Source organism: Spinacia oleracea, chromosome 2 (genome assembly GCF_020520425.1).
Source record: "Spinacia oleracea cultivar Varoflay chromosome 2, BTI_SOV_V1, whole genome shotgun sequence".
Lineage (NCBI taxonomy): Eukaryota > Viridiplantae > Streptophyta > Magnoliopsida > Caryophyllales > Amaranthaceae > Spinacia > Spinacia oleracea.
In genome coordinates, this window is record NC_079488.1 from 102,631,884 (window position 1) to 102,652,970 (window position 21,087).

Sequence of the window (21,087 nt, forward strand, 5' to 3'; positions counted from 1 at the left end):
TTAGGTTACATACTTAAATGATACGTTTTGACACATTATCAGTGATTTTGAAGAAATAATTTTTATTAAAATGAAAAATTTATCACTACAAAATAAATAACGTTTACATATATAAAGATACATTTTACTTCAGTATATAACATTCATCCTTTTATAACTACTTGTAAATAAGAATTTGGGGTCTCTATTAGTCTAACAAAGTTTGATACTTGCGCAATATTATTACAAAGGCAGTACTAAAACCCGAGGTAGGTTAGAATCTTCAACTGCGGGAGTGGCGGATCTAAAATAATACTCCCTCCGTCCCAAAATTATAAGGTAAAACCACACGAGCAATGTCACAAAATTGAGCATCTAGCTTAGCTAGATTTTCAAAAGGTGAGCCATACATTACGACATTACCCTCGTATGTAACACAAACTACATAAAAAATATTAAGCACAGCTTCGAAGAGTCACTAGTTAGTTAATTAAGGGTCCTCCAGGCCAGCCAGATTTCTGAGACTCCAACCAATAGCATAAGCAACAGCAGCTGCAATGACACCATTTGAAACTGTCATCAGAGCCGAAAGCGTGTAGCTTCCACCGGAAATCTTTGCCTTAGCAAGTCCGAGAAGAGTCAGGGCGAGGACCGAGAGTATACAAGCGCCGATGAACTTTATGGTATCGTCGTTAGTGAAAGGAATGAGGATGATGAATGACAAAAGCGGGGCGCATCCAAACAGTAGGAAGGAAGTGAAGGTGACTAAGCCACTCTTCCATGGCTTCTCTTCTTCGTTTGGTGGCACTATCCCCTTTTGACCCATCATTTTCTCATCCACCATTATGTTTTTGTATTTTGAAAATATTTCTACTACCTGTCACAAATTCATGTTTCATAAATGTCCAAAATACCCTTTCTACATAAAAATGGAAAAAAAAAAAAAAAAAAAAAATTACAAAAGGAAAAGGGGTATAATTCGAACATGCAACCTATCATACCCGTAGCCTCAGTCTTAATCACAATTAGACACAAGGCCAATACTTCATTGCATCTAAAATGTCATAGATTTATACTTTCTCCGCTCTTGTTTACATAAGACAATTGGATTTCTAACACTATTCAGACAAGTTCCTTTGAGTTCTATTTGTGATTCATATTCATATTTAAAATCGTACATTAGCAAACGTGCCTAAATGATTGTGTCACAAAAAGAATTATTAATGTATTATAGAGTAGTTTTTTTTATCGGTATGGAAGGAAGGCAGCCTTTACCAACTAAGCTAGTTGGTCTGTTGGTGTATAAATTTGTAAAAAAGAAGAATGCAACAAAGAGAAGAGACTTAAGTTAAGATGAATACCGTGGTAGCATCACGGGGATCCATCCCAAGCTCTCGATAGCGTTCAATCAAATGCGTAATCTGTGACATAGCATGATTATCAACCTCCCATTGTGTTACATCTCTTTCTTTAAAAGCCATCTCCTTCTCAGTAGAGCTACTCAAAAAATCTCCAAACCCCATTGAAATTCCATCAGCCACTAAATTCGCGAATCCCAATACCAAAACATCAACGGATGACATACTGCCACCGCTTGAGATGGATGAGATAAGTGAAAAACAGGTGACTATAGCATCTAAGCCACCATAGACAACACTCTTTGCACTTTCTCCCTTCCATGTTGGGCCTTTGGGCTTGGGCCTGTCGTTTATTTGGGCTCTTTCTTCTTCATCGTTTTCCTCTGTTCTTCTTCTTCTGAACATTTGGTTTTCCTCGTCTATTTCTGGGTTTAAGAGGTTGCTTTTGTCAATACTTGTGTAACTATTATTATTGTTATTTCCAGACATTTTTTTGACTACAAATTTTTACTGGGTTTTTTTTTTTTTGGGGTGTTTTGGATTCTAGCATGTAGTTTTATAAAGCGGTTTTACAAATTAAATAAATAAAAAAAGGTGATGGAAATGGATGATTTATGAGTGAGTAGGTGTCACCATGCATGCGAAGTAGATGAAAGGTGCTGAGAGTCTGAGACGTGTAGCCCTATTGTTCCTTAGAGCATGTTCCACCATATTGCTACTTGCGTACTTATTCTTACAAGTTCCTATGTTGTTATTTTCGTTTGCTAAAATCTGAACTTATCGAATTTATTGAGATCAGATCTGATTGGCAATTGCAAGAAATTAAATTTAATAATTTATAGGACCGGATTGTAATTTATCCGGCAACTTTTGTGTAAGGTAGCCGTATCAAAAAGATTATTTTGATTGCTTAACTAATTGGTTCCATTGCTTGATCAATTGGTTTCATTGGTTAACTAATTAGATCTAGTGATTAACTAATTGTTTTCGCTGCTTAACTAATTAGTTTCAGCGCTTAACTGATTGAGTCCATTGCTTAACTTATATGACACCAAGGTGGTCTTTTGCGTAAGACCGACCACTTTAATTGATTAACTAATTAATTTTAGTGGTTTGACTCATTGGTTCCAGTGCTTAACTAATTGATTCCATTGCTTAACTTATATGACATCAATGCAGTCTTTTGTATATGATCGCTTTATATATAAGTTTGTAGTAATTTATAAACCTAATAAGATTTAGGTATAACTTATCAAAATTTATTAGACCTATAATTTATATTTCTAAGATAAATAGATTTCATATTTAAACTTGTAAAAATTAGATGGACAGAATGTACTCTCTTTGTCCCTAAAAATCATCTCATATATTATAAATGGATGTCCCAATTCGATTATTTTATACCTTATTTGATATGATTCTCATTATAAATCTACTTATACACTTACTTTTGAGCATCCAATTCTTAATAAAGGGAGTAAGAACACTACATGCACTTAAACAATCTTTTAATTACGGAGAGTAACTTTCATCAACACTTGAGAAAGCAATGTCACTTTCCCTGTTCGGTTGTTCTCCGGTTAGCGCGCGCGCATGTGATAAGTTTGGCTACTTTCCTCCCCGAACATGTCATGCGTTTATAATGGGTTAGCTTAGCTCCATTTGAAATGATACTCCAAATAAGTCACTCTCATTTGTACTTCCTCTATTTATAGTTGCACCATTGTTCTTTTGCAAATTATTACCATCTTTTTCTTAAAACCACTCTAATATCTAACTTGCTCTCGATATCATGTAAAATACTTTTGATCCAAGGAAAAAGCTATTCTCATCAATGACAAACTATATATAGTTGTGTACAATAGAGAAGTAATTGAGGTAAGCTGCAACTAATAAGAAACTATACTAAACAATATAGACTACATCCTAAATTGCATTTCAATAGGACTTTTCATATGAAGTAACTTTCTTTATCATAACATAGTTGTACCATTTTATTTTTTGGGTAAGTTTTTTTTATAAAAAGACGATAATATTTTAATTAGTCGTTAAATCGTGCATGATACCAAAATATAAAGAATCAAACGGGACCAAAGGAGTAAGAGTTATAGTCTTACCTTTTGCTAATTGAGCTTTATTTACAAACTTTCATATAAATATTAAGTTTTTACAGATTTACAGCTCAAGATTTTATACTCCAAACACCAAAAATATCGGATCTTGTTTTACAAAATTCAAAAGTCATAACTTAATCCAATGCACACAAATTCTAGATATCACTACACCAAATTACTCAATGTACCCTTTATGTTCCCGAAGCAGCCTTACCAAAAGGTCCAGAATCAAGAGAATTTTAAATACAATTCACCCCAAATTAATCCCATGAATTATACAAGTATTGTTTTCATGTAATTTGGGGAGTGATTCCAGTCAATTACATCGAGATTCGTACTACCATAAATAAAGAAAATATGATTGAGATTAGTGGGAGAAAGTTTAGGAACTTTTAAGAACAAGCAAGAATCAAGATTACAACCTATTTTATAATTTACTAATCACAGATTCACAGCGATATATGCAGACTTTAAAACAAAATCATATTGATCGGTGTAATTAGTGTTTGATTTAGCTTCTACATTTCCACTTCTAGCTCCCGTATGTGCTGATTTTGAATCTAGGGGATTTTGTATTAATGAAAATGATAATTTGAATTTGAATTTGACAATATATTCACCTGATATGGAACTCATTCAAGAGGGGGAGTATAATCTTAATACATTTCTATAGACTTGCTATCATAGCATTAATTACCATACCAACCCAATTACATTAATCTCTCCCTAATTTTGGAGGAATCCTATCAATCTACAAGAAACGATCTCATTAAAAATCTTGTACTAGACGCGGTATTTATTTATTCTCAAACCACCTGCCTTCTTTCTTGATCATCTTCGTTAATCAACCGCTTCATCTCCTCTTCTTTCGATGGTTTTTCGATCTTACCGACTTCGGTTGGTTTTGGGATTCTTTTCTGGGGTTTGTGATCAGGTAATAGCTTTATTACGATTCCCATGGTGATCAACAACAGCCCTGTTCCGTGCTGTTCGGTTAAAGGCTTTGTGAAGAGCAAGTAAGATAGCAGCAATGTCACTGCCTTTCTTGCTGTTGTCACCTGAGATACAATCAAAGGAAGTTAATTTTACTATGATATGAGATTGTACTAAACGTGCTACAATTATAGAAACATTAGGTTGCTAAAAACATGGATCAATGCATAAAATTCCTTTGTTAAAAAGATGACAGAGACGGAAGCAGAAAAAGGCGAGGAAAGGGCAATACCATAGCTGTCGTAGCAGCACCAAACAATGCAATGAGAGATAAGACAGACACTTGACCAATAAAGGTGGCCATGGCTTCAAAAATCAACACAGCATACACATAGGGATGCTGCACAAAGGGGAGGTGTGAGAAGAAATGTGTCAAACACAAAATCAGACAAACGAGAACAAGGTTTTGCGAAAAATGGGTGGCTAATTCGGTTGATAAAACACCTGATAACACGAAGTCCATGCTCTGAACAATTCTCCTGTCAGAATCATGGGTGGTATCAACATTGGCAACCCAACAACCGTTGAGCAAAATAACATCTCCATCTGTTTGCATAAAGGTTACAAAGACGGTTAAAGGCAATCGTTAAATCCGGATATTGGATCACACATTTCCTTATGAAGAAGGATAATATAGCTACCTGAGTGGTTTCGGGATTCATGGTGAAGATCGCTTCTTGCAAATTTCCGAGGAAGGAGTCCATGATTAGAGCACCACTAATCATCATAACACCAATCATACTAAAGTTTGGAGATGTTTGAGCATCTGCTAAAGTGAAGAGTATCAAACCCACCACCAAAAGCAATGCTGATAAATACTCAGATGGAGGGTATTTTCTTCTTAAGCCCGGGATGAATGCACCCATTATCATGACTGGTAAAACCTGTTTACGCCACAATTAACGAAATATCCATGATTAAACATCATGTTGAAGAAGTACTTTTCTTTGTCCAAATTGAGTCACATAAGAACAGAAGAACAAGTTATCGTCACATTTTCTTATCTATCATAGTCTTGGTTTATGATTAAATTTCTCAATACGCTACATATAAAAATCCGTACTTGACTATTCTAAAAATTTAATCGTTGTAAAGTCATGTCATATTCTTGATGAAGAAGGAGGGGGGACTAGACAATACAACATCTATTTTCGGCAAGGAATATTAAGCAAGCAAACACATGCATATACAAGGATTGATTTGAGTTATTGACAATTTTAGTATCAACAAAAGGTAAATAAAAGAAGTGTCACTAATTTCCTGACTATAAAAGTTGAAAAGTACTCACACCTAGAACAATACTTCCATATGGAGTGCAAGCAATTATTTGCCACTATTACTAATATAGATTTTCAACCAATTAGGTCTTGGCCTAGAGGTTAAAATCACTCCGCCCCCATTTGCAATTTATATTGCCTTTTAGCTCATTTGCACCAAAAAAAATATGGATTTTCAACTGGATTACTAATTAGCATAAACAACAAGCTCGAATTCGTAAACAAGGCGACAAAATCGACACCGACACTAATAACTATTGACTAATGAGAAATAATAACTTATTAAGATTGGCAGAGAGTAATTAACAAGTTATTAGTTGTACCTTAGTTTTAACTATTGACTAATGAGAAACAATAACTTATTAAGATTGGCAGAGAGTAATTAACAAGTAATTAGTTGTACCTTAGTTGACTTGAACATAATTTGAGCAGGGTAATTAAGAAAAGCCAAGGATCCTTTAGTAAGTCCATGAGAACCCATAAGAACAGCTGAAAGCTTCACATAAGTCTTCCATGGATTCACCATTTGCTTTGTTGTAAAGCCATTCATGTATATTAATGCTAAATACACAAACCCCTGAATAAATGTGAAGTACCAACCATAGCTGCAACCATAAATTTCACCATTAATTATTTTAATCGATTAATTACTGTAATTATTTAGGAAATCACCCACCAAATTTTCAGTTTTTTTTTTTTCTTTTTGGTTTTTCAAGAAAAACCCAAATGCAATATGACAAAACAGCATTACCCAGATGCATAAAAATCCAAATAAAAATTGTAAAATGACTCACCTAAATTTAAGCCTGTTGTATACATATTCCTGAAATCAGCAAAAATCACGAAAAAAGGGGCATGCATGAGAATATTTACCAACGAAATACAGGACATGGTAAAAAAAATTGCCGTGAAAAATTCATAGAAAATGTACTGATTCCCGCTGTTACAAATTACTCCGTACACATACAGCCAAGAAATTCTGAAACCGAAAAAATGTAACAAACCCAGAATTGAATTTTGCGAATTTCACAATTGACAGCGAATTTTCTTGATTATCGCAATCGCAAGAACCCAGAAAAAAAAAAGAGGAGAGAAAGAGGGGGATTGATTAACCTCGCAGATGCCATTGATGAGGTAACCGAAGAAAAACCCAGAAGAGCAAATGAGGAATTGATGCCACTTTGGTCTGCTTGTTAAACTGATTCCGAAAAGAGACCTTACTTGTTCTTCATTGTTGTTTTTCATCTTCTCCTCCTTCTCAAAAACCCAGAAATTAACGAAAAATTTGATGGGGGTATGAAATGTTGAAATGATTAGACTCGATTTTTTTTGATTTTTTTTAACTTTTTTTTTTTAATTTTTAGAATGGATTAAACGAACAAAAGAATGGGATGAATTATGAATTTCCCCTGTCTCTTTGACATGGGGTTTGGTTCTCTGTTTTAGAGAGAGAGAGAGAGTAAAAGGAGTTATGAGTTGAGGAGTTTCTGAAGGTGAAGCTATATAAATATTCTTTATTGGGAGGTGCCTACAACTGAAATTTGGGGACTGGGAAGGGGTATAATTGGATTTTTGTTACTTCAAAATAATGAATACACCATTTATAGTTTTTGTTACTATCTATAAATAAAATAATCTAGATGTTTAAGTTTGTTTTAAGTTGGAAATTAGGTAGGTTAGAGCAACTCCAATGGTTGTTGTATTGAGATATTTGCTTGTAATTTTCAGACCCAAACACTAAATTTGGAATTAAAATCAGTCTCGACCTGAACCGATCTGAATCGACCGATATTCGGGACCGTAAGCCGATCGGAACCCGAAATGTTGTTAAAACAGAAAACTTGAAATCCGGCCGTATCCGACCCACTAAAACCGAAGAACAATTTCGACACCCGTCCGGAATATAACCAATAACATAATTGACCCGATCGGATAATGACTCGGAATCGGACCCGGACTTAACCTGTGTCCGAGAGTGAATTGAACTCGACCTCCATTTTAACTCACCGGATAACTATCCAATATGAACTTGACCGTACCAGGAATTAACTGCTGCAAGCCTGACTCAAACCTGACTGTATAAGACCCAAACCCAAAATTGTATCCGACAAAATAAGACCCGACCTGAACCCGACATATACCCTAAATGAAAAAATAACCGCACAAGAACCGACCGGAAATCAACTTGGTCGAGCCCGACCTGAACCCGGGTGATAAAGTGAATCGACACGACCCAACCGGATCATGACTCGAGAGCCGAGATGATCAAACCCGGACCTGACTCGAGTAACCGTTTTGACAGCTTGTTAAACCATTGGAGCAATTTTGTTAAATTAGTTAGGCAAAGCAAATTGGCTTGGAAAAAAAACAAAAAAAAATCCCCTGATTATTTGGAATGTAATTATGTGAACGTAAGATTTTTTTTTTATGAGTTAAAAAAAAAAAGCAAGCTACTTGGTTGCAATACCTCGTATTTTTAAGTAATTATAAATATATTTATAAAATATTTATAAAATATTTTTATTACTTCGTATTTGAATTGCTTTTAAATAGTTATTTAAATGTATTTTTATTAATTAAAAATATTTATTGTTTTTAATTAGTTACAAAACGAATTTAATTCCAAGTTGGGAATTTATTAGATTTTGAAATTAAAATGATTTGAATTATTCTAAAGCCCGATCCAATTTTTATAAGGAGCCCAAACGAATAATTCAATAACCTTATATTTTATTCTAGCTCAATCGTTAATTCAAGCCCATCTTTAATGCTTCCTAATCCTAACCCAACTAGAAAGTGAAACCTATAAATACCCTCTCATGTCTCCTTAAATCTCCACTTTCATTAAATCCCTCAAACCTTCACAAATTCTCTCTCCTCTCTTTCCTTCTCCCTCACGGCACCCCTCTCTCTCTTTTCTTCCATTCGGCCGTGCACCCCAGCCGAGCAACACATCAAACGTGTGTGTTGTCTCGTTGCCTCGCCCCACGCACCAAGTGATGCCCATCGTCCGTCCCTCGTGTTGCCTTGTTGCCTGCCTCCCCTGTCCCTCGCGCGCCCCCGCTACTGTGTTCCTTTGCTCGTGTGCGCGCACAAGGCAACAACAACATCAGTCGATGTTGTGTCGTGCCGAGTGCACACCCCTTGGTTCCTTTGTTCTTTGCGCTCGGTTACACCCACCAAAGTAATTGTGACGTGTTATAGGCCGGTTTGGTATAATTTATCTTCTTTCTAATCTTCTCTATTTTAAATTATGTTTTTAAATTATGATTAGTATTGAATTTTGATTATTTAATTGAATTTGGGATTGGTTATGAACACCATAGTTGTGGATTTGATGATTAGATTGTGAGGACAATTTTTATTTGAATGACATTAATTTTCATATTTGATTTATAAATAAAGCTTCAATTTTTATGGGTTTAAATGATTTTAAATGTTGATTTAGGGTTAGGGTTTTGGTTTAATCCATATGATTAGTTGATTAACATAATTAGATGTCAATTTTAATTATGGTAATCAATAATAATTTTCAGATTCATTAAAGTCTTAAAGCGTCAATTTTTAATGGTCTTAAGCATGAAATTAATTAAATTTCATGCTAGGGTTTTATACGATAAATTAGAATTATTATTTTAATGATTAACGATTAGTTTCTAATTAATTCAAGCGTTTTAAAACTAAACTAAATTGCTGGAAATTTAATGAACAAGGATAATAATTAAGTTTTATTATTTTAATGAAGGAGGAGAATTCTAACTTAGAGAATTGAATCACAAAGTGGCCCATTTACTTAGATTATTCAAGGTACGTACAAGTCTAGGGTGACCAACTTAATTAATGTGAATACTTGTGATGATTATACGTTGTGATTCATGCCTACTTAGATTATTACTGGTGATGTTTGTTGAATTGAAGTGAACAAGCATGTTATGATTGGTTATGTTTGTTGAATTTCAATAACAAGCATGTTGTCCAAGTATGTTATGCATGTATGGGTTATTTGCATGCAAGGGAATTATTTATGCTATTGTACGTAAAGTCTAGCATGTTATGAGGCAAGTTTATGTTGTGCCTTGTTGCACTATTCAGTAACCACATATGAAGGGTATGTTCACATAAGCCACCACATATGTAGGGTAGACTTTTGAGTCATGTTTAGTAAGTCACATATGAAGGGTATGCTCACGTTAGCCACCACATATGTAGAAAAAGTCAAGGTGAATTGAATTAGGAATTTTCGTGCCTAGTGCACAACCCGCATGTTAACCGGCATGTCGGCGACTCAACATTTTGTTGAGAGGGAACCCTGGAGTAACTTCATTCGAGCCATGTATTGATCACAAGTACGTCCTAGTGATCTTAAAAGAAGCATTGTTTGGTTGATCGTTTATTAAGTGCCTTACTTGGTTGTGTCTTGAGTCGGCTTTGTGAATAAAATATTAATAAACATAAAGTGCAATTTAAATAAGGTTTAAAACTCTTGGAACATATATACCTTGAGTATGAACTATGGGGGGAGTACCTTGCCAATGGGCTTGTACTCCTACGAATGATAAAAAACCTTGAAAGTTTCATTTCTTTTATGCGCTGGAATTCCGTCGGTATGGCCTGACATGGTTACTTTATTTCGTAATGTATATTTATTTTGGTGTTTGGTTGGCTCCCAACACCCGCCCAATGAACGTTTCTTTTCTAGGCCCGTTTGAAGCTTATTCTAATTAATGTATGATCAAGAGTCGTGTCTTGAGTCGGGTCTTGTCATCATGATTAATTGTTTATTAGTTGGCTTTTGCGTGTGGTTTATTATTATTATTGTTGGAATGAAGCATGTTAGTTTAGGATTCGTTCTAGCTTGTTGTACTCAACTTTTTTATTATTCCGGGCTTTGTGTTTTGGTCATGGCCTTTGCCTTAATGACCTTATGATGATCCATCATTTGCTTTTGCATTGATGGGGAGTAGAATATTAATAAACAAGTTTTTAGAGGTGACTTGCAGGACAAGTAATCTTTCAAGGGTTGGTTGAGAGAATTATTGTACTTGCATTTTTTCTAAACTTTAATTATTTTAATTAGTCTTAGACTATAACGTTTTCAATTAGTTAAGATTTTGTTTTAAATATTTTGGTTTGGGCCGTTATGGTTCCAACTTGTATGGGGGACATTAACTACTATCTATTGTTTGAAAATTAGTTAATTCCACTGCGTATTTTGGTACTAGCCTTAGCCGTTATCACGGTGGCGGTAATACTTTGGTAATTCCTTATTTGAAAGTTGGAAAATGGTTTTATAAAAGCAAGGAATTATTAAGGTGTTACATTGCTAACCATTGGAACATATTATAGGTAGAAAATATTGTTGTTTGAAACATTAATATGGCATTCCAAGCTACAATGGTATTAGCTAACCATTAAAGATCTTCTAATAATCTTTATATATTCGCCACCTCTTGAAGATTTTGACGTTCACTTAAAATGTCTAATATATCATTACAGAGTAACTTTTTATTTACTCTTTTATATTTTAACATTTTCAGAGTAATTTATCTATTATAATAGTATAAATTAGTTTTTTAGCACTTTGGTATTCATGTAAAATATCGATTATACCGTCAACATTGATTAAACGATTAAAATACATTTATTAAGTGTCAGGTTTTTTGCATGTAATACCTGACTTTTTAAAATATATGCACGCATAGTATGCACCAATTCTTATATGAAATAACTTTGGAGGACGTTGGTGTTCACATAAAATGTATATTTCCCCTATTTCTTGTATTTACAGTGTTCAAAAAATAATAAATTTCGTCAAAACGTATCAAATAAAAAAGTAAAAATCATTATCTAACTTGAAAGATCACACATGTATCGCTTGCATTAACCCTATTATTGCAGTATGAGTTGAGAAAAATATATATTAAAAGAATTTCAATATGATTACGAAAATACATTTTGAGATTTTCGTGTTCATCATTGCTATCGAGAAGAAAATAAAGTAACCAAAACACTTAGCTATACTCCGTTTAGGTGTTGGCCAAGAGAAAAAGCTTTTATTTTTCCATAGCCCTTTTGAGAAGGTGTTACGACATCACATCTAGTAATTTAATTTTGTTTCTAGTCGAGGTTATTTCCCTCTTTTGCACCCAAAATTAAATAATCAAATGTTTGAAAAGTTTAATTAACAAATTTGTACGTAGTACTAGCTTGCCATTAAAGTTGGGAGTGGAGTATTGGATTGTTTAAATGAACTGATTTCAAATGATTTATTAAATTAATGGTCTTTAAATTACAAGTAAAACCTTAGGACTATGGATGCATGTACTATTGTGAAATTATTAATTATTATATGCCGCATTTAAATATTGTCACAATAAATCATACTTCCTCCGATTTTTTAATACTCTCAACGTTTGGACTTTTAACACTATTTACATATTTTATTTTGACTATTGTTAGTGATTTATATGTAAAATAAATATAGTGTTGTGGGATCTTATTAGATTCGTCTCAATGTGTATTTTCAAAGTATAAACTTTTTATAATTTTTAATTAAAGAGATTTAAACATATTAATAATCAAAAGTGTTCATTAACATGCGTGAAAATGACAAACGTGCGAGTAAAAATGAACAGAAGAAGTATTTGAATTTAATAAAAAAAAATTAACAAAATTCAATCAATCAAACATAATAAAATTCACCCTCCAACAGGTTTAATGTCTATTTTTTGTTTAGAGAAACTTTACAAATAATATTTTCTATATAGCATGATTTTCTTTAACCCCGTGTGTACTCGCACGTTTCTTCTTGGTTACACATAGCCCTTTTTTTTCTTTCTTTTTTTCTACTACGAGGAGTTCCCACCGCCTTCGACGAGTGGACTAATTTTCCGCGTGAGTTTGCATGGGCACCTCGATGGACATCATCCCTCCCAGTTGAGATTTTTTCCATTCCCAAGGCTCGAACCCGAGACCTTGGTTAAGGAGCAAGAGACCCTTAACCACTCATGCCAACCTCAATTGGTACACATAGCCCTTTTTCGTATAAAGTAATGGTGCTAAATTTCTAAAGTTTCTTACTTAGCTTGTTTACGAAACACTCGATTTTGTATTAGAAATTATGATCGAATTGACGCTAAGGACCACAACAGTTGCATATACAGTATAAGAAGATCGGTCGATACTAAGTACTAGTACATCCTCTTTCACCAACGAACAAAATCAATAGTAGCAAGAAACACAATATTCCGTCTCCAAAATGACATTGGTCTATGGGAATCAGACCCATCTATAGTATCAAGCATGCTGCTATCAGCTTTTAAACAACGCTTCACTTCTGCTAACCCTCTCCCAAGGTCGTTGGATCTCATTTTTCTTCCGAGTTTTGTCTCTTCACAAGAACAACAAAACCTAGTTCTTCCTTTCTCGGATGAAGAAATTAAAGAAGTTTTTTTTTATATGAATCCTGACAAATCCCCAGGATCGGATGGATATGGACCTAAATTCTTCCAAGCCTACTGGCCCATAGTAGGCAAAGAAGTTACTACAGCAGTCAAGGGATTTTTCTTCCATGGAAAAATTCCTAGATTCCTGAATCACACTATCATTGCTCTTATCCCCAAAAATGATAACTCGGAAAACCCTAATCACTTTAGGCCCATCAGTCTATGCAACACCGTTTATAAAGCTATATCCAAACTTTTAGTCTCTAGACTAAGCCCAATTCTCCAAAACCATATTAGCCCATTCCAAAATGCTTTCACCCCAGAAAGATCAATTCATGATAACCTACTTATTGTCCAAGAAATACTTAATACGTTCCAAAAATCAAAATCCAAAATCGGATGGTGCGCTCTCAAACTTGATATGGAAAAAGCTTATGATAGAATAGAATGGGATTTCCTTTGGGCTACCTTGGAGGCGTTTGGATTTCCTACCCAATGGATTCAATGGGTGAAAGTCTGTGTCACCACGGTGTCTTATTCTCTAAAAATAAATGGTGCCACCACGGATCATTTCTCCCCTTCCAGGGGGATTAGACAGGGCGATCCTCTCTCCCCCTATTTGTTCATTCTTTGCATGGAAGTTTTTATATTTATGCTTAATATGAAAACCTCCAACCCGAAAAATGGAGTGGGGATCAGTATTGCTCCTAGATCCCCTAAAAGTCCTTGCCTCCTTTTCGCAGATGATAGTCTCCTATTTTGTAAAGCAACAACCTCTGCTTGTCATGTTTTAAAGAATACGATAAACGAATTCTGCAATCTTTCAGGCCAACTAGTTAACTTCCACAAATCAGCAATAGTCTCTTCGAAACAAGTCCCTACGCATAGAGGTGACAATTTGGCTAATATCTTCTCTAGTACAAAATCTATGTCACTTGGGAGATATCTAGGAGCATATTTTTCATCCTATAAACCCACTAAAATCGATTTTGCGAATATCATGCAGAAAAACGAAAGTAGAATTAATTCATGGCATGCAAATTATCTCTCAAAAGCAGGAAGAGCTATCCTTGTCCAAAGTAATTTGGAAGCACTGCCAGCGTATGTGTGTTCCTCCTTTTTATTATCGCAAAAAAACTGTCAACAAATGGATTCGATTCACAGAAATTTCTTTTGGAAACAAACTGCCCAAACGAACGCAACCCCACTCATCTCTTGGTCAACAATCTGCAAACCAAAGACCTTGGGAGGATTGGGTCTGCGTCGTACTAGACCACTAAACAAGGCTTTCCTAGCAAAACTAGGATGGAAAATTCTTCACAACAACAATAATCTATGGGTCTCTATAATTAGGAAGAAATATCTCAACAACACTTCCTTTTTTGAATGCAAGCCAAAACAATCTGACTCGCAAATTTGGCACGATATTTTAAAACAAAGAGAGCTTCTTAGAAAGGGTATTAGATGGAAAATTGGTAATGGAAAATCAATTAATTTTTGGCTAGACAATTGGGCTTTACAAACTAATTTGTTGACTTTTCTCAACAGAAGCTTCATTAGCGAAAACACAAACCTCTTAGTCTCCGATTTCATTCTTCAATCGAAGGAATGGGACATCCCCAAACTCCTTAATGTCATTCCACAACATGTGGTACAAAAAATCCAAGGGATACCAATACCACTTTTGGATATAGACGACACCCCCATATGGGGACCCACGACTTCAGGTGATTTCTCTGTTAAATCAGCAACTTGGCTAGCCCACGATATCTCTGATAATCAATCTCAATGGGAATACCGTTGGATTTGGAAGATTGACATCCCACCAAAAATCCAGATCTTTCTCTGGCAAATTTGCCACAAAAGTATCCCTACTCGGGACATCCTTTTCAAAAGGAACATTTTGCCTTTCGATGTATGTCCATTATGTGACACTTATATTGAAACTATTAATCACCTTTTCATTCAATGTCCAACTGCAAAACAGGTTTGGACCCTTGAGCATACTAAAACATGGTTAGATTTTTCTAACCATCGCCATGACTTTTTTGATACCATAAGGTATCTAAAAAATTACCAAAACACCCTATGTAAATTCATGTTTACCATTTGGGCTCTATGGAAAGAGAGAAATGACTGCGTTTTTAACAATGGTAACTTTAATCCTTTTAGAGTTTTCCTTAAGGCTAGTATAGCCCATAAAGAATGGCAACTTCGAACTGATATCGACTTGCATCAACTTAAGGGTACCCCTTTCACTTCACACACACACACCAACTAACCACACTCCACAAATTCTAGTTCGATGGTACCCACCTCCACCGGGTACGTTCAAGCTCAACTTTGACGGATCCTGCAAAGTTTTATCATCAGCGGCTGGCTTTATCATTCGTGACAACAACGGCGCTTCTATCACCGCCCACACGCACAATCTAGGAATTACACAAGTGTTCATGGCAGAAGTGTGTGCTCTTCACAGAGGACTTCAGGAAGCAAAACGCCTCAACATCAAGAATCTAAGTATTGAAGGTGACAATCTAATGGTTATTAACTTAGTCAAAGGAATTTGGAGCATCCCGTGGAAACTTCATAACATCATCACAGACATCAAGGATATTCTCACTTTTTTCGACAATTGGGAAATAAAGCACATCTACCGCAAAGCTAACCGAGCAGCTGACTGGATCGCAAATGTTGGTCACTTAATTAGCAACACAATGTGCATTGAAGTTTGTAATAGTCCCCAGTTACTTTCCATTTTAGACAGTGATTACTTAGGAGTAACCCTCGTGCGGAGGGGCTCCTAATGTATTATTCTTCTTATCTTTTCAAAAAAAAAAAAAAATCCTCAATACGTAACGTGTGTAGGAGAGTATCGTATATACGCATCATCAATTCATCACCTTAATTAATTAGCAACATTGGGCGTATGTATCTTCGATAATTAGACTAATAGTTAATAATGTGGCTGGATAATTCAAATGAGAATATTACACCACAAAACTGCCATTTTTGACCAAATCATGAAGTTGAATATGATGAGAAAACTCAAAGGAGTATAAAAATAGTTGGTAACTAGTCGTACGGGGTAATAGATTAGTACTCGTAGTTTTGAATTGAACACCCTCATGGAGTCGATAGTCTGAAATTGATTGAGAAGATAGAGGCGATAGTCCTACATTTCGGGAACTGGTTTTGGTAGGAAAAAACTTTATCTACTCACTGTGTAAACTACCATCGTTTAATAGAGAACATTTGATAGTCGAATCCTATTCATCATAATTAAGAGATTTTCAATATTCTATGAGTAGTGGTGGGTATCCCGTAGATGTATACTAATGTCCATTTTGGTACACCACTTCGTTTATTTTGAAACAACTCTATGTGAGTATTGCACAACTTTATATGTTATCGGAGTAGGTGTGCTAAAATCACTTTCTGTGTACTCATATCATTAATTCGTCATATATAAGTCACTAAGTATCCAAAGTGCCTTAAATCAGCAAAAGACACGTGTTCGAATATGGTCACCCTCAGTATTAGAGGTGGTAGCCCTACACCAAATTCCGCAACTTCACTAAATAAAATGATAAATTGGAGTATTTAATAAACAGCACCATGTCTTGTGGAATACTGGAATTGGAATGTGGACTACTCATCCTGCAAATTTCCTGTATTTTGCATGCATGGGAAATGCACACCATTATCATTATTTATTGTTGCCCTAGATCAACCCGGCCATCATACGTAGGGGTGTGCAAAAATTGGTCCGGACCGAAAAAATGGACCGGACCGGACCGACCCAGACCGGACTAGACCGGACCAAAGACAATCGGTCCGGTCATCGGGTCGAGAAATATCAATTTCCGGTCTTCGGTCCGGTCCGGTCTGGTCCGGTCCAAAACCCGATTTTGGACCGGACCGATTTTTTCTTAATAAAATATAATAAAAAATACTTAAAAAGCTAATTCTCTCCTTTAATATGTTGTAAATATTATTATATTGTGATATGTTTTATTTTAGCTTCCAAAAAAGGCCTTAAAAAATTGATTTTTTTATATATATTTTTTCTTTTTTACCATAATTTTTAGAAAAATAAAAAAATAAATAGAAAAAGGTCTACAACCGGTCCAAATCGGTCCGGTCCGGGTTTTGGACCGATTTTATCGGTCCGGTCCGGATTCGGTCCAAGCATAAATTTCGGTCTTCGGTCCGGTCCGGGTCGGTCCGATCCGATCCGGTCCGGGTCGGTCCGATCCGATCCGGGTTTGGACCGATGAACACCCCTAATCATACGACTTACCGAGGATGGAGTATATTTGGGAGTTTGGGGTTAAAAAGTTGAGGAAATATTTTTTTTAGTTTTTACCCCTTTTAGGCTTCAATCTCCAGTGAATCATTTTTGCAAGGGAAAAGAGGTCAATCAAACATTCATTATAGAGGCTATTAAGGTAATAAGGTCACCTACTTTTTGCGAGGCCCATTATTGAATGTAAATGTTGAATTTGTAGTCGTCTTTTCAAATATTCTAAGAAGCGCATAAATAGAATACCACCATAACATGAACAACTTCTCATAAGAGCATGAAACCATAAATTTTATATTTATTTGAAATGATGCATAAATGTTGCACATGAGTAATCTCTGTAATATAAGCAAATTTTTTAAAGAGACTAGTAGTTGACAGCGCGCGTTGCGGCGCAGTATGGCTGGAAATTTTTAATTTGGCACAATGTTTTAGCATTCTAATTTTTTTAATTTTTTTTGAATTCGGATCGATTTTGGATTTTCGAATTTCCGATCCGAAAATTTCGGGTATCCCAAACTTCCGGATTGGATCCGGATCACATTTTTCCGATCCGGAAATTTCAGATCGGATCGGATCATAACCAATATCCGAAAATTGAACACCCCTGATACGTAGTATATGTTCTACGTCTTATTACCTTAGATAAATTAGGATATAGTAATAACGGAAGGCTATCCTAATTTCAATGTACTTATCCTTTTCAAAAAAAAGAATTGACAAGTTGGATACTCGAAACTCGATACTATATACAGTACATGTTCTACATTTCATTTGAATAAAAAATGACATGCAAACGTATGTGAGAAATTTATTTATAGTTAGGTGTACTCAGCATCGATTTTTTTTCTTATCGATCGGTTGAACTAAATCGTAAATAAACAAAACCGATAAAGTTAATACAAAAAAAAAAAAAAAAAAAAAAAAAAGACATTTGGTACATGTAGCCAACTCAAAATGTACTTCTTACTTAATTAGGAGCAAGATTATTAGATTAAGGAGTATGAGTTGAGTGAGTACCTACAAAATATGCAGTGAAGTGTTTAGATTAAGGAGTTGATAAATTAGTTAAAAAGAAGTTAGGATAATTAGTTAAAAAAGAAGTTAGGATAATTAGTTAAAAAGAAGTAAAATAAACAATTGGTACATATGGAGTTACTGTTCATAAGGAACGGTAACTTATCTCCCACTTTTTAAAGCGTAGAGATATATCCATTTAAATTATTCAAATTAGCCTTACTCTCATGCTCAATTAGTTAAAAAAAAGTCAACACAATATCTAAAAAACTTAAGTGTAGGGTATTTTCCTCCCCTACGAATCAATAGCGGATCCAGAAATTTATTAAAGGGGTCCAAAAAAGGAATACATCACGACACTAGTAAAATAATCACGTTTTTTTACAACAACTATGAGGCATTGTGTTAGGGAGAATTATATATTAGGTCTTGATAATTTAAAAAGGAACCATTAAATAACAATATAGTTCCAATATCTCATTGCAAATTTGCAATAAGGAACAATCACCCGTTAAAAAGTCTACTCAATTAAGCACTGTCTAATTGAGTATTTTTAATTATTTAATTTTTATTCATCGAATTTGTTAATTAAAAAAATTGCTAAACCGAACCCAAAAGAAAAAAAATCCACTACTAGCCACTATTGGTACTAATTTCCATTATTTATATAATTAAGCAAGTGATAAAATTGTTATAATGAGTACTTCATACTAATTAAAAAATCAAAAAAAAAAAAGCAAGAAGAGATCACGGGCAAGTTAAAAAAAAACGAACAATGCACTGAAGATATATTGTTCTTTTGGTCGGATTCAAACTCAAGACCTCAATGTTATGAGGTATCATCGCAAAGTATAAAGCATCACTGAGCCACAATTATGTTTGTTATTTCTAGTGAACATTAATTGTAAATATATCTTATTTTATCAGTTTTGCTTTTTTTAGAAAAATGGGGTTCCTTTAACCCCTCTAGGACCATGTAGGTTCGCCCTGCTACGAATGTGGGACATATGCATGTAGCCATGTAATTGGTTAGGGTGGAACTAGGGTTTGAAGATCTTCGAATGCGATCTACAAACGTGTAAGGAGCCGTCAATAAGTTTTCAAGGAAAAGCTCATAAACCATTGCGTAAATTTCGACTAAGGGACAAACTAGAAGAGACTTATCCACACAAAGATTCCAGACAAAATACATGAGATGAGATAATGGCTCCAATTATAGTCATGAATCAAGATGGATATGTAATAAGTAGGTTAAGGATCCGATATTGTACCAAATTAGCCCATTTCTGACATTTACTCGGATTCGTGTATTAGTTGTGAATTTGAACAATTTTTTTTAAAAAAACATCAATTAGTCCAGTTGGTTCATTTAATCACATACTAATTAAATCGTGACTACTTCATTTAAACATCAAGGATCCTAAAATTCAATTGTCAAATGATTATCTCAATGCAAATAAGATATCTTGTTTAGGAAATTCATAAACAATTCAAATTAATGCAAATGATCGACAATAAAACAATAATCAATGAAAAATATCCTACCTTCTAAAAAATAGCCGAACACCAAGCTAATTTTTTCTTAATTTTTTTTTCAAATTTGCCTCTTTCCTTGATTCAATATTACATAATTATACATATGCTAATAATTATACATATGCTAATCTAAACCTCTCTAGTAAGGTTCTGCTCCCACATTTATTTCTCTCTCATGTATAACCTCTTCATCTTCTCCCTCACCTGCATCTCAATTCTAGCTAGCTCGATCAAAACCGCAACCGTCAAGACAAACTCAAGAAAGGTAATTATACTTTTGTTAATGAAATTTGATGTCTTTCATATTTTGTTCATTCATTAGTTTTGGATTCGTGTTTTCGTTTAATGTTTGTTGTTTGAGGTAAGTTAAATAAACGGAGGTCAGTGTTTCGTACTTAATTTAATTCAGATCTTTACATGCATGTGTTTATTTATTTGAAATTGGTCTCAAATTTGAGTTTTTATTTGTGAGATTGATACGAAACTGATAGAAATTTGAGGACGCACGCGGAAGTTTTGATAGACCCGAATAATATAACAAAATTGTATTTTCATCATTGATTATATTAATAAGAAATGTACAACACTATTTGTTTTTGGTAGAACACTTGTTCCTACCTTTCATATTTTGTGGGAACTCTCTTGATTGGCTCATCCTTTATGCAAATACAACCTATTTATAGTTGTTGTATTATGTTTTCTAGATTCTTCTACTTCCCTCATTATCTAGATTTTTCTTAAGATAATTCTAGACTTTTAGTTACTAGATTTTTCTAGGCTAGCTCCATATTTCCTAAGATTATTCTAGATTATAATTTACAATTATATTTCTAGATTTTTCTACACAATACATTTCACTATTATATTTTTACAAGTGTATTATCTAGATTTTTCTAGATTAATATTTTAACACTCCCACTTAATCTTGAAAAATCTTGTGCTTCAAAATCTTTCATCTTTCGAAAATCTCGTTGATGCACTTGTCACCAACCACCAATCGATATAAACGCTTGAGTTCCAATGTTGGCACCCGTGTTACCAACCTCCATAATCATGATCTTC

The 21,087-nt window shown here is 34.4% G+C and overlaps 2 protein-coding genes across 2 annotated transcripts; both read right to left on the minus strand.

The window, feature by feature from the left end:
* Nucleotides 1–86: 86 nt before the first annotated feature.
* Nucleotides 87–1,882, minus strand: LOC110776363 (protein CCC1). Its single transcript, XM_021980922.2, has 2 exons — nt 1,341–1,882; nt 87–856 (listed from the first exon to the last, which is right to left on the minus strand). The coding sequence occupies exons 1-2, from the start codon at nt 1,824–1,826 to the stop codon at nt 470–472; spliced, it is 873 nt and encodes a 290-aa protein (XP_021836614.2). The 5' UTR covers nt 1,827–1,882; the 3' UTR covers nt 87–469.
* A 2,160-nt stretch (nt 1,883–4,042) lies between these two features.
* On the minus strand, nt 4,043–7,205 carry LOC110776366 (UDP-galactose/UDP-glucose transporter 4). The gene is made up of 7 exons (XM_021980925.2): nt 6,835–7,205; nt 6,516–6,544; nt 6,125–6,326; nt 5,086–5,328; nt 4,889–4,990; nt 4,677–4,784; nt 4,043–4,509 (listed from the first exon to the last, which is right to left on the minus strand). Exons 1-7 carry the CDS (start codon nt 6,964–6,966, stop codon nt 4,258–4,260), a joined length of 1,068 nt encoding a protein of 355 aa, XP_021836617.1. The 5' UTR covers nt 6,967–7,205; the 3' UTR covers nt 4,043–4,257.
* Nucleotides 7,206–21,087: the final 13,882 nt, after the last annotated feature.

Excerpts from the sequence above, each read along its gene's own strand:
- LOC110776366 (XM_021980925.2), bottom strand. The coding sequence starts at position 6,966 with ATGAAAAACAACAATGAAGAACAAGTAAGGTCTCTTTTCGGAATCAGT. Across the intron at positions 5,329-6,124 it reads TTATGTTCAAGTCAACTAAG|GTTTTACCAGTCATGATAAT; the intron begins GTACAACTAATT and ends TGGCGTAAACAG. Across the intron at positions 4,991-5,085 it reads TGAATCCCGAAACCACTCAG|ATGGAGATGTTATTTTGCTC; the intron begins GTAGCTATATTA and ends TTATGCAAACAG.
- LOC110776363 (XM_021980922.2), bottom strand. The coding sequence starts at position 1,826 with ATGTCTGGAAATAACAATAATAATAGTTACACAAGTATTGACAAAAGC. Across the intron at positions 857-1,340 it reads ATCCCCGTGATGCTACCACG|GTAGTAGAAATATTTTCAAA; the intron begins GTATTCATCTTA and ends AATTTGTGACAG.